This window comes from Helobdella robusta (genome assembly GCF_000326865.2).
Source record: "Helobdella robusta unplaced genomic scaffold HELROscaffold_20, whole genome shotgun sequence".
Lineage (NCBI taxonomy): Eukaryota > Metazoa > Annelida > Clitellata > Rhynchobdellida > Glossiphoniidae > Helobdella > Helobdella robusta.
Window position 1 is genome coordinate 563,043 of NW_008704084.1, and position 14,088 is coordinate 577,130.

At 34.7% G+C, this 14,088-nt stretch overlaps 3 protein-coding genes across 3 annotated transcripts; 1 reads left to right on the top strand and 2 right to left on the bottom strand.

The window, feature by feature from the left end:
* Positions 1–1,257: 1,257 nt before the first annotated feature.
* HELRODRAFT_171151 (hypothetical protein) lies at positions 1,258–2,938 on the bottom strand (the record flags this gene model as incomplete). Its single annotated transcript, XM_009017898.1, has 2 exons — positions 1,258–1,675; positions 1,740–2,938. 2 exons carry the CDS (start codon positions 2,936–2,938, stop codon positions 1,258–1,260), a joined length of 1,617 nt encoding a protein of 538 aa, XP_009016146.1.
* Positions 2,939–4,949: 2,011 nt separating this feature from the next.
* HELRODRAFT_171152 (hypothetical protein) lies at positions 4,950–6,777 on the bottom strand (the record flags this gene model as incomplete). The annotated part of the gene is made up of 2 exons (XM_009017899.1): positions 4,950–5,158; positions 5,235–6,777. The coding sequence occupies 2 exons, from the start codon at positions 6,775–6,777 to the stop codon at positions 4,950–4,952; spliced, it is 1,752 nt and encodes a 583-aa protein (XP_009016147.1).
* Positions 6,778–7,793: 1,016 nt separating this feature from the next.
* HELRODRAFT_171153 (hypothetical protein) lies at positions 7,794–12,332 on the top strand (the record flags this gene model as incomplete). Its single annotated transcript, XM_009017900.1, has 3 exons — positions 7,794–8,103; positions 11,529–11,761; positions 12,231–12,332. The coding sequence occupies 3 exons, from the start codon at positions 7,794–7,796 to the stop codon at positions 12,330–12,332; spliced, it is 645 nt and encodes a 214-aa protein (XP_009016148.1).
* Positions 12,333–14,088: the final 1,756 nt, after the last annotated feature.

The window sequence follows — 14,088 nt, forward strand, 5'->3', positions numbered from 1 at the left end:
TCATCATCATCGTCATCATCACCACAATCATCATCACCACCATCATAATCATCGGCATATTTATCATTGTCATCGGTTTCTTTTTGCTTTTTTGACCTTGACGTCACTTGTCGAGATGTTGACGTGGTGGTGATGACGATAACGATGATGATGACGATGATGATAACTATGTTAATAATGACTATGAAAATCATAGTGTTGAAATCTTAGTGATGATGACGACGACGACGACGATGATGAATATTTCAAATACTCTCACAAAATTAGAGCCATTCGATGTTATATCTCAATTAGGAGCTAAGCGTGAAATAAACTGGAGATAAATAATGAATTATTACCTTCCATTAATTTTATATGATTGCACGTAGAAAAATATAAAAATACATTTCCATATCCAAGCATGGAAACAAGTTTCGAATGTTCTGGTTCGAGTTTTCCAAGCGTGCATTTGAATGCACCGCTTTTGGATTGATCAGCCGTGGTAAGATGTTCGGATCATCTTTGTTGTTGTTGTTGTTTTTATTAAGATGCTGCAAAAAGTTGGAGTATTTTAGGCTGATGTTGTCGATGCAATTGGTATGGTCAGTGTGACTTCTTTCATTAAGTTAATTTTATCATTGGTTGCTTTTTTGTTTAAACCTGCTTTTGGTATCCCATACAAAAAAGGCATACAAACATGCACATACAAAGATTCTCACCAACGGCACTAACCGCGTCAACGTCGATTCGTTACCAATACATCGGCATATTCTCGTAGTAATAAAAAATAATGCCAGATAAAATATGATGAATGTTTGCTTTAAGTGACTCTACCTATATCTACTCTCTCTCAGTTTTCTCTCTTTTTTTCTCTTTCTCTTACTTTCTCTCCTTTAGAAAACTTCAACAAGCATATATTTTCTCATTGAAGACCCACTCACTCTGTCAATATTTCAATCAATTGCGAATTTTGATTTTATAACGTGAAAATTTTTGCCATAAATTTAAATTGATTCGATTTTTTAGTTCCGAAAATAGTTGCCAATGCTATTGAGACATATTTGCTTAATACAAACTATGCATACTTCCGTAGATAATTAATATATATCTATATACAACCAATGCAGAAAAACAAAATAAAAAATGATAAAGTTTTATATGATATCTAACTTTATCGAGACATATCATTAATTTAATGATCTGTTCCGATTTTCGAAATGCCTGAATAAGGTATATCAGAGTTTTATAAAGATGAAACCCTATCTCTTTCAGCTCTCCCTAAAATTTAACTTCACCCAGTGCCTGGTGGAAGGCTTCCTCCTTTCCGTCCACGTGAATGATGCCGAACATAAAGTACGCCCTCCAAATGGACTTGTTCTTCACTACCTTGATGTATTGACAAGCCACGAAGTTCTCAATAGAATTTTCGTCTATGTCATGTTCAACATCGTCATCGTCTGAGTTCAAAGGGTCAGAATCCTCCTTTCCTGCAGCCGAGGAATCGTCAGAGAGGTCATCAAGTTCTTCCAACACATTTTCTTCATTTTCTTCATCATCGGAATCGTCCCACGATCCGTCCGTCTGTCCTCCAATTCTGAATAGCACTTCAGAGCTCCCATCTTGATTCCTACGAGATACTAAAGAGTTCTTTCTTGGCACAGGTGTTCCCAGGTTCAAACGCTGCAAAACAGTTGGGCTGGTCAGGCCTTTGTTGATGTTGTTGTTCAAGGAGATGTTGCTGTTCAATATTTTGTTGTTACCGGTGTTGTTGTTCAAGGGTTGCCGAAGGTTTGGACTGATTGTTCAAGCTGGAGATGTACTTAATATTGTTCGGGATTTGCAAAGTGTTAATAGTGATGCTGTTCAGGTTGACGTTGTTCCTAGGCGAGAAAATATTAGTGATCAGGCGCGGCGTCATGTTTCTGTTGTTCAAGTTAACCTCGTTGTTTAAGAAAGGTACTGCATTTGAATTGACTCGGCAAACATTGTTCATGTTGTCTAAACGTGGAAACTTGATTGGAATGTTTTGATTCGTGTTGTCCAAGCGGCGTGTAAACTTAATTGGAATGTTTTGGTTCAAGTTCCGAATGTCCTCGTTTGTGTTTATCAAGCGTGGAATCAAATTTCGAATGTTTTGGTTCGTGTTGTCCAAGGGTGGAAACTTGATTGTAATGTTTTGATTTGTGGTTTCCGAGCGTGGAAACAAGGGTGCATTTGAATTTACTAAGCGTGGTAAGATGTTCGGATTGTTTACGCTGTTTATGCCATAGTTCATCGGACAGCTGATGTTGTTAATGTTTCTCGGCATTGTTGTTATCATGTGAGATCCTGTCAACGCGTTTAAGGTGTTGTTGCTGTTCAATTGCTGCAAAACGTGTGAACTGTTAATTTTAATGTTGTTTAGGTTGACGTTGTTGTTTGGAGGCAACCTGTGAGAGACGTTCAAGCCAGTGTTTGTGATCAAGCGTGGCACGGCATTCGAATTGATCCGACGAATATTGTTCGAATTGCCCAACCGTGCATTCTTGTTTTGAAGATTCTGGTTTGTGTTGCCAGAATGCACCGCATTTGAATGCACCGCATTTGGATTGATCAAGCGGGGTAAGATGTTCGGATCATCTTCATTGTTGTTGTTGTTGTTTTCAACATGATGCAAAAAGTTGGAGTTTTTTAGGCTGATGCTGTCGATGCAGTTGGTCTGGTCATTGTTAACGTTGTCAGCGTTGTCAATGGTTGACGTTTTGTTTACGTTGTTTGGTACTCTTGGTATTCCACCCAAACATTTTGACTCCGCCAACTTATGTTTCCATTCCGTCTTCACATAATGGAGGACATCTGAATCTACTCCAGCTTCATCGAAATCAATGCGCATATGTTCCACGACTTTATTAATTACCTCGGCATATAGGTCAACCGTAGTGACATACTTGCCGCCAATATCGCTCGTCTTGTTGGCCATTTGTAGAAGAAATACTTTTTATTATTTTTACCACTATTATCATTGATTATTCCACATTCAGAGCCTTCATATATATATGCACAGAAAATCCTCGTAAACTTTACAATGTAACAAAGTTAATATTATTTAGAAAAGATCCTTAATTTTCTAATTAATTTTACAATGCGTCATAAAATATTTACTGCATTAATGACGACTTAATTACAATAGATAGAATTATCCGTAGTATTATTTATAAACGTTTTTAATTATCGTATAAGTGTGAATTAAGTTAAAAGTAATAAAAATTAAATTAGCAATTTTTGGTTTGTTTTAGTTCGTAATAAATTAATTTACTACTCTACATTGCAGTTCATTGACCTTGACATTGCACTACATTCCATATCAAAATAAGTATTAAGACTAGCATTGAACTAACTAAAACGAGACAAAAACACAAAGATTAAAACGGAAACCACACGAAAAATAGTTAAAATGAAAATTTTTAGCGTCGATTAAATTTTTACAAAATCTTTTACAAAATATTTTAAAAAACAATCTATCAATAAAATTGTCGTTTCTTTGCTTCTGTCATCCTATGGTTAAGATCGTAAACGTTGAGTGTTGAAATCTTAGTGATGATGACGACGACGACGACGATGATGAATATTTCAAATACTCTCACAAAATTAGAGCCATTCGATGTTATATCTCAATTAGGAGCTAAGCGTGAAATAAACTGGAGATAAATAATGAATTATTACTTTCCATTAATTTTATATGATTGCACGTTGAAAAATATATATAATACATTTCCATATCCTGAGTTTTGTGTTTATGTGAATAATGTTGAAAACAAAATTATACAAACAAGCCTAAATTCATCCAAATAATCAAACATGCAAACATAAGAACACAACAAAACACACAACATACACAATGCCAACATGAGAAACACTCAAAAACGCAAAAAACATGCAATACGACGTGCAATGCAATTTTAAAAACGTACCTACGTTTACACATGCTACATACAATATTCATACAAGAAACACACTTTTGAACATACAAACAACAGATATACACACAAACATACAAACATGCACATACAGACATAAACACAAACATACACTCATACATACACATAGACAGACAAACATGCACATACAAACATACACACCAACGGCACTTACCGCGTCAACGTCGATTCGTAACCTACACATCAGCTTATTCTCGTAATGAAAAATAATGCCATATAAAATATGATGAATGTTTGCTTTAAGATTCTCTTCCTATCTCTTCTTTCTCTCTTTGTCAGTTTTTTCTCTTTTTTCTCTCTCTCTCTTACGTTCTCTTTTTTTTAAAAACTTTAACAAGCAAATATTTTCTCATTGAAGACCCACCCACTCTGTCAATATTTCAATCAATTGCGAATTTTGATTTTATAACGTGATAATTTTTGCCATAAATTTAAATTGATTCGATTTTTTAGTTCCGAAAATAGTTGCCAATGCTATTGAGACATATTTGCTTAATACAAATTATGCATACTTCATTCAACTACCTAAAAAACAGCTGTCTGTCTGTGCGTGTAAGAGTGGTCTGCGTGTGTATGTGTTTACTTGGATTACACAATTTTTTACATAAAATAAATAACAATGATTGTTTTGGTCAAAACTTTTTTATTATAAAAGTTTGGCAAAATTGTAAATTTAAAGTCTCACATTGTTATATGCATTTTGATACATGTACGCATTGACCAAATAAGAAATGTGGTCAAAAAAGCTAAACGAAGAGAACCATTTAAAGCACCTATCGAAAAATATTAAAAAAAACTATACGTAGGTGATTAATATATATTTATATACAACCAATGCAAAAAAAAACAAAATAAAAAATGATGAAGTTTTATATGATATCTAACTTTATCGAGACATATCATTAATTTAATGATCTGTTCCGACTTTCGAAATGCCTGAATAAGTTATATAAGAGTTTTATAAAGATGAAACCCTATCTCTTTCAGCTCTCCCTAAAATTTAACTTCACCCAGTGCCTGGTGGAAGGCTTCCTCCTTTCCGTCTACGTGAATGATGCCGAACATGAAGTACGCCCTCCAAATGGACCTGTTCTTCACGACCTTGATGTATTGACAAGCCACGAAGTTCTCAATAGAATTTTCGTCTATGTCATGTTCAACATCGTCATCGACTGAGTTCAAAGGGTCAGAATCCTCCTTTCCTGCAGCCGAGGTATATAAGAGTTTTATAAAGATGAAACCCTATCTCTTTCAGCTCTCCCTAAAATTTAACTTCACCCAGTGCCTGGTGGAAGGCTTCCTCCTTTCCGTCCACGTGAATGATGCCGAACATAAAGTACGCCCTCCAAATGGACTTGTTCTTCACTACCTTGATGTATTGACAAGCCACGAAGTTCTCAATAGAATTTTCGTCTATGTCATGTTCAACATCGTCATCGTCTGAGTTCAAAGGGTCAGAATCCTCCTTTCCTGCAGCCGAGGAATCGTCAGAGAGGTCATCAAGTTCTTCCAACACATTTTCTTCATTTTCTTCATCATCGGAATCGTCCCACGATCCGTCCGTCTGTCCTCCAATTCTGAATAGCACTTCAGAGCTCCCATCTTGATTCCTACGAGATACTAAAGAGTTCTTTCTTGGCACAGGTGTTCCCAGGTTCAAACGCTGCAAAACAGTTGGGCTGGTCAGGCCTTTGTTGATGTTGTTGTTCAAGGAGATGTTGCTGTTCAATATTTTGTTTTTACCGGTGTTGTTGTTCAAGGGTTGCCGAAGGTTTGGACTGATAACGTTGTTGTTCAAGCTGGAGATGTACTTAATATTGTTCGGGATTTGCAAAGTGTTAATAGTGATGCTGTTCAGGTTGACGTTGTTCCTAGGCGAGAAAATATTAGTGATCAGGCGCGGCGTCATGTTTCTGTTGTTCAAGTTCGAGTTAACCTCGTTGATCAAGTAAGGTACTTCATTTGAATTGATTCGGCAAACATTGTTCATGTTGTCTAAACGTGGAGACTTGATTGGAATGTTTTGATTCGTGTTGTCCAAGTGGCGTTTAAACTTAACTGGAATATTTTGATTCAAGTTTCGAATGTCCTCGTTCGTGTTTTTCGGATTGTTTACGTTGTTTATGCCAGAGTTCATCGGATAGCTCATGATGTTAATGTTTCTCGGCATTGTTGTTATCTTGTGAAATCCTGTCAACGCGTTTAAGGTGTTGTTGCTGTTCAATTGCTGCAAAACGTGTGAACTGTTAATTTTAATGTTGTTTAGGTTGATGTTGTTGTTTGGAGGCAACCTGTGAGAGACGTTCAAGCCAGTGTTTGTGATCAAGCGTGGCACGGCATTCGAATTGATCCGACGAATATTGTTCGAATTACCCAACCGTGCATTCTTGTTTTGAAGATTCTGGTTTGTGTTGCCAGAATGCACCGCATTTGAATGCACCGCATTTGGATTGATCAAGCGGGGTAAGATGTTCGGATCATCTTTATTGTTGTTGTTGTTGTTTTCAACATGATGCAAAAAGTTGGAGTTTTTTAGGCTGATGCTGTCGATGCAGTTGGTCTGGTCATTGTTAACGTTGTCAGCGTTGTCAATGGCTGACGTTTTGTTTACGTTGTTTGGTACTCTTGGTATTCCATCCAAACATTTTGACTCCGCCAACTTATGTTTCCATTCCGTCTTCACATAATGGAGGACATCTGAATCTACTCCAGCTTCATCGAAATCAATGCGCATATGTTCCACGACTTTATTAATTACCTCGGCATATAGGTCAACGGTAGTGACATACTTGCCCCCAATATCGCTCGTCTTGTTGGCCATTTGTAGAAGAAATACTTTTTATTATTTTTACCACTATTATCATTAATTATTCCACATTCAGAGCCTTCATATATATATGCACAGAAAATCCTCGTAAACTTTACAATGTAACAAAGTTAATATTATTTAGAAAAGATCCTTAATTTTCTAATTAATTTTACAATGCGTCATAAAATATTTACTGCATTAATGACGACTTAATTACAATAGATAGAATTATCCGTATTATTATTTATAAACGTTTTTAATTATTGTATAAGTGTGAATTAAGTTAAAAGTAATAAAAATTAAATTAGCAATTTTTGGTTTGTTTTAGTTCGTAATAAATTAATTTACTACACTATATTGCAGTTCATTGACCTTGACATTGCACTACATTCCATATCAAAATAAGTATTAAGACTTGCTTTGAACTAACTAAAACGAGACGAAAACTAAAAAATTCAAACAGAAACCACACGAAAAATAGTTAAAATGAAAAATATTAGCGTCGATTAATTATTTACAAAATCTTTTACAAAATATTTTAAAAATTAATCTATGACTGCACGTTGAAAAATATATATAATACATTTCCATATCCTGAGTTTTGAGTTTATGTGAATAACGATGAAAACAAAACAAAATTAAATTCATGCAAATAATCAAACATGCAAACATAAGAACACAACAAAACACACAACATACACAATGCCAACATGAGAAACACTCAAAAGCGCCAAAAACATGCAATACGACGTGCAATGCAATTTTAAAAACGTACCTACATTTACATATGCTACATGCAATATTCATACAAGAAACACACTTTTGAACATACAAACAACAGATATACATACAACATGCAAACAAACAAACACAGACATACACACTGCATTTGAATTGTTTCGGCAAACATTGTAAAATTTACGAGGGTTTTCTAAAATTGTGTATATATATATATATATATATATATATATATATATATGAAGGCTCTGAATGTGGATTAATTAATGATAATAGTATTTCTTCTACAAATGGCCAGCAAGACGAGCGATATTGGCGACAAATATGTCACTACGGTTGACCTATATGCCGAGGTAATTAATAAAGTCGTGGAACATATGCGCGTTGATTTCGATGAAGCTGGAGTAGATTCAGATGTCCTCCATTATGTGAAGACGGAATGGAAAAATAAGTCGGCAGAGTCTAAATGTTTGGATGGAATACCAAGAGAAGCTGTAAACAAAACGTCAACCATTGATGACATTAACTTAATGAAAGAGATCATTGCTGACAACGTTAACACTGACCACACCAATTGCATCGACAATAGAAATAATAAAAGTAATAAAAATTAAATTAGCAATTTTTGGTTTGTTTTATTCGTAATAAATTAATTTACTACTCTAAATTGCAGTTCATTAACGGAATTTATCATTTAACCAACATCAAAATAAGTGTTAAGACTTGCTTTAGTTTTGGTTTGTTACAGAAATGTTTATTTGTTTTAAATTGCAGAACTTCTTTTACAAACTGTTGTAAATTTTTTTTGGTTAAGGTGTGTCGCATATGCTTGTACGTTCTCTAAATTTCAGACTTTCCGTTGTTTGACTGTATGATATACGTTAGTTCATTAATACTACATATATTCTTATTTAATTCTGGCTAAAAAAATATCAAACGTAAAAAAATATATATTTATATAGCGCAAAGTGTCTGGATTTTGTTAACGAAAACTAAAACATGCTAAACAGAATAAATTCGGTTAAAAAACAAAAACGGAGTTTTATCCAAAAAATTAATACGGAAACTACACAAAAAATAGTTAAAATGAAAAATTTTAGCGTTGATTACTTTTTTCCAAAATCTTCTACAAAACATTTTAGAAAATAATCTATTAATCAAATTGACATTTCTTTGCTTCTGTCATCCTATGGTTAGGATCGTTAACGTTGAGTGTTGAAATCCTGGCGCAGTTTTCCGATTTTCAGTTATTAATTTTGTTAAAAATTTTGTTCTTAATGGTTTTCGAAGATAAAAAAAAAATTTTAAGATGAGCAATCTTTCAGGAGGCTAAAGAGACTGTTCAATGGGGCATTATTTCAAATATTACATTGATAAGGATGCCTTCACGTGTTCGAAAAACTATCGTATAGGTAAAAAAAATTATGAAGGTTTAAAATTGTACTTATTTAAAACCTCATATGGAGACAAAAACTCTTGGTCAAAAAAAGCTAAAGATTGAAAATGCCAACAAGGTGACACATGCGTCTACAAAATCAAACGTTCGCCAAAAATTTTTTCCAATCAATCGGAGAAGATCGAAGATTCGATTGAATGCCACAGAAAACTTTTATAAATTACTGACGCTTTTTGTCGATTTAAAGTTGCTTTTAAGAATTTGGACAATCGAAACCCAATGAAATGTTTGGCGATTTCTGCTTCAGCAACTCTGTTGAATATTTGTAAATGAAAATATTTTAGGAAGTCAAAAGTTTTCGAGCGTGCAAAAAGATATATCAGAAAATCGATGAATAATCTGAGACGAAAGCAAAACCGAAAATTTTCTGGCAAAACTAAACGAAAATTGATAAGAGAAAAGTAAATGTGGCTAATGTTAGAATTCACGTGCCTCGGTGTTACAGATATTCATAAAAATTCAAATTCCTCTGTCTAATCTACACGTTTGAAGCTTTCCATGCACCTGATAAACACGACGCGTTTCTTTCTTTGTAACAACGCAAGACACTCTGGTTGAATTAGGAGCATAACTGCGCGCGTGTCCTCTACAGTCGTTTCCACAGTTTCCATGGAATACATCGATTACACAGAGTGAAAAGAACGCTTCCTGCCAGATATGCTATTTCACTGTCCAACCAAAACTTGGCTCCGACTGGGTGCCAATAAGTTTTATCCGAGGCACCATTACTACCAATACTATCACCTTTACTACTATCACAACAACTGCGACTACTACTGCTACTACTTCTACTACCACCGCCACAACAATTGCTACTAATACTACTATTTTTCTCTTTAGTTACTAGAAATATTTCTCAAGTACTTTTTTATGATTCATTGCATTAATCAATCAACGTTCTTTCGACAGCATGATGAATACCCTATCTGTACGCTACTACACCCACATACAGCAGATATACACATACTCTCACATGTGTAGACACTCATATTCACGTACACACACGCATTTGCACGCACAAACGAAGTCTCAATACACACACTGACAGACAGACACACATATACATATAATCAATTATTCATAAACACTTGTCGTATATCCAATATATCAACGTTGGGTTTTCTTTATGTAATTCATACATATTTGTATGTTTTGCAATGCCTGTATTTTTGTATATATTTGTATATTTTGTATATATTTGTATGTCTGTATGTTTTGTAAATGTTTATAAGTTTTGCACATGTTTGTATGTTTTGGAGATGTGTGTATGTCTTCTATATGTTTGTAAGTTTTGTGTATGTTTATATGTCTCTCTATTTGAAATGCATGCGTGGTGAACGCTTAAAAGGACCGATAATAAAAATATTTATGCCACATTGTTATTTTTTCATTCTCAATCTACAAACGAACAGAGAAGCAAATGTTTTCTGTTTGCACCATTCTTATTGAAATCAACAAAAAAGGAAAAGTTGATGAAATGAAGTTGTATTGATTATCAATTTCATTGCAAAAATTAACACTGGACCACGTTGTGAGAAACATCGTGAATAATTCAAGTGCTACCGAAACAATAAACTTCGTTTAATCTATCGAAGTGGAGATACGCGGATTTTACGCCTTCCAACTTGAATACGAAAACTGGCATGATGGACCGTATTTTCAGTGTTCATATCTTTAGAAAACTCCAGCCCTGAATAAAAATGTATTTTCATGAAGCTGATGTCGAGTGCAGAACGTCTAACTATTCTTTGACGTCTGTTTCATAGACACACAAGTACATTTCAAGTTTTCATGTTTTATGCACACTACACATGCAGCCGTTTTTAAATAAAGTCAGAAAATAAACCGGCTTATGTATATCACAAATTTTGGTTTTTCCCGCGTTTAAATTTTGGCCGCCCCTTCAAAATTTAAACATTTTGAAAAATTTGGTTACCCCCTTCAAAGTTGTCTAGGTCCGCGACTGTATGTGTGTTTGTGTAGCGTGTGTGTGTAGTGCGACAGTGTGTGTGAAGATGTGTATGTGTGTGTATGAGTGTGTGCATGAAGATGTATGTTGTATATTTCTGCTTGCACCGATAGTTCCACTTGCAATTTGTCATGATTAAAATTTGTTCAACTGTTGTCCTTCTCGACTTCGTCGTTGTCGATACAACTATTGTTGTTGTTGTTGCTGCTGCTGTTGTTGTGTTTGTTGTTGCTGCTGTTGTTGTGGTTGTATTTGTTGCTGTTGTTGTGGTTGTTGTTGCTGCCGTTGTTGCTGCTGTTGTGGTTGTTGTTGCTGTTGTTGTTTATCTTCTGATGTGGTAATGCATGTGATAGTTTAACTGTGTTAGTGTTTTGTTGGTGATAATTTTATTGTTGTCGCTACATTACGATTGTTACGTTTGTTGTTGCTGTTGTTGTATTTAATGTTGTTGTACTTAATGTTGTTGTATTTAATGTTAATGTGTTTATATTGATGTTGTATTTAATGTTAATGTGTTTATGTTGATCTTGTATTTAGTGTTATGTGTTTATGTTCATGTTGTTTTAATATCTGTTGCTTTATTTTTCATTTGTTTTTCAGTTTGGTGTATATTGAAGAACATATTGAACAGCAACATCTCCTTGAACAACGACATCAAAACCGGCCTGACCAGCCCAACTGTTTTGCAGCGTTTGAACTTGGGGACACCTGTGCCAAGAAAGAACTTTTTAGTATCTCGTAGGAAAGATGGGAGCTCTGAAGTGCTATTCAGAATTGGAGGACAAACGGACGGATCGTGGGTCGATTCCAATGATGAAGAGAATGAGGAAAAGGTGTTGGAAGAAATTGATGACCTCTCTGACGATTCCTCGGCTGCAGGAAAGGAGGATTCTGACCCGTTGAACTCTGATGGACGGATGGACGGACGGACGGATGGATGGATGGATGGATGGATGGATGGATGGATGGATGGATGGATGGATGGATGGATGGATGGATGGATGGATGGATGGATGGATGGATGGATGGAAGAATGGATGGATGGACAGAACGACGAAGGGATGGATATATGAATGGATAGATAGATAAAGTAATTAATTAATTATTAATTAATTAATTACTTTATTATTATTTATTAATTATTTATTAATTATAAATTAACTAAATAAATTAAGAAAAAAAAATTAATTATTTTACAATCTGCATTTTTTACAAGTAAATTTACGAGTTGACAGGTTTTCAGTTCCGATAACAATCAAGCGACAAATGAAAAAGCACAACAATCACAACAAACACAAATAGAGCCACTACGACTTCCACAACTACAACATCCACAGCAGCCACAACAACAACAATGGCATCATCATGATGCCTGTAATTACGCGGTATATAAATAATATATAAGTCATGAGATCAGCTTAATTGCATGTTGAAGAAAATAAAGGAAAGGTTCCTCAACTACATGTAAAGGTACCCTAATGGTTCTTTACTATCTTTCCTCGCGTTATTACACGCACATTATTATTTTTGTTTTTGTTATTTTTGTCGTTGTTGTTGTTATGCTATTAAGGTCTTCAGTTTTTGCGGATGTTAATTTGTTGTTGTCTTCGGTGTTTTGTAATTAAAGGTATCATATACTTGGAGAAGCAGATGTTATCATTCTCATTGTTATTATGGCCGCTATCAAAACTGTCATCATTTTCATTGTCCTTATCATCATCGGTCGTCATTATCATCGGTCTCATCGTCACCATCATCTGAAACATCGTCATCTTCACATTAATTAGATGCGTGCGGGTGTTTTCTGCAATTGAAAGTTGCATCTCGTGCTTGTTCGACGAACAGTTTTTGCTGCTTCTACTGCTACTTCTACTGCTGCTGTTGTTACTACTGCAGTTATTGTTGCTGCAGTTATTGTTGCCGCTGCTGTTGTTATGGTTGTTAATGATGTTGCTTTTATTGATGACAACTTTGTTAACGGTTTTGCGATACACACACAAACAAACATACACACACGCTCACACAAACACACACACACACACATACACACAAACATATATACATTCATACATACATACATACATACATACATACATACATACATACATACATACATACATACATACATACTTACTTACTTACTTACTTGCTTACATACATACATACATACTACATACATACATGTTAATCCATTTGTTACTTGATGTTTGACGGTTCAGTGTCACTCATCATGTTTTGGTTTTAACATACATACTTACATACATACTTACCTAGTTATTGATAATAATTTTTTATTAGGTTTGTACACACGCATGTACGCACACTGACGTACAAACACAGATTGTTAATCCATTTGTTATCTGATGTTTGACTGTTTAGTGTCATTCGTCATGATTTGGTTTGAACAAACACAAACATGTGTACATAATCGCACACACGTTTATATGACACTTTTACACAAACACACACAGATACATCTACACCAACAAACACACACACACACACACACTCAAACACACTCATACATATACCACACAATCTGAATGAGGTTATCTAATTATTTAATTTATTCTTCCTTCCATTACAAAACCATCAACTGCTGTTGAACGTGATCAACTATTGCAACTCAACTCTCATTTTCACACATTTTCTCTCTCTCCCTCTCTCTCTCCCTCCATCTCTCTCCTTTTCATTTATAGCTCTGTCTTCTGTCTTTTCTTGTAATGTTTCTGCAGTTTTTCATTCTTTCATTCTCTCTTTATGTCTTTCTTTCTCTTTCTCTCTCTCTCTCTCTTTCTCTCTCTCTCTTTCTTTCTCTTCCTCTTTCTCTCTCTTCTCTCTCTCACATTCTCTCTTTCTCAATATCTTGCGTTTTAATTTAACCGTTGAATTCAATTTAAACGTTGATTTCAGGGCTATCGTTTTGAAAAATTTATTTTCCAATTTTCCAATTTATTTTTTTTTAAATTATCAGTTTTCTTCTCGCAATGAAAACTATCGTTATCATTATCACCACCAAAAATTATCATCATCATTATCCTCACCATGTTACCACCATCGTTTTCGTCACCGTCATTGTCGTCATCGTTACGATTTGGTCATCTTTTTCATTTTTCAGTTGGATTACAGTGACCAGTTACATCATTTTTAACATTTTTTT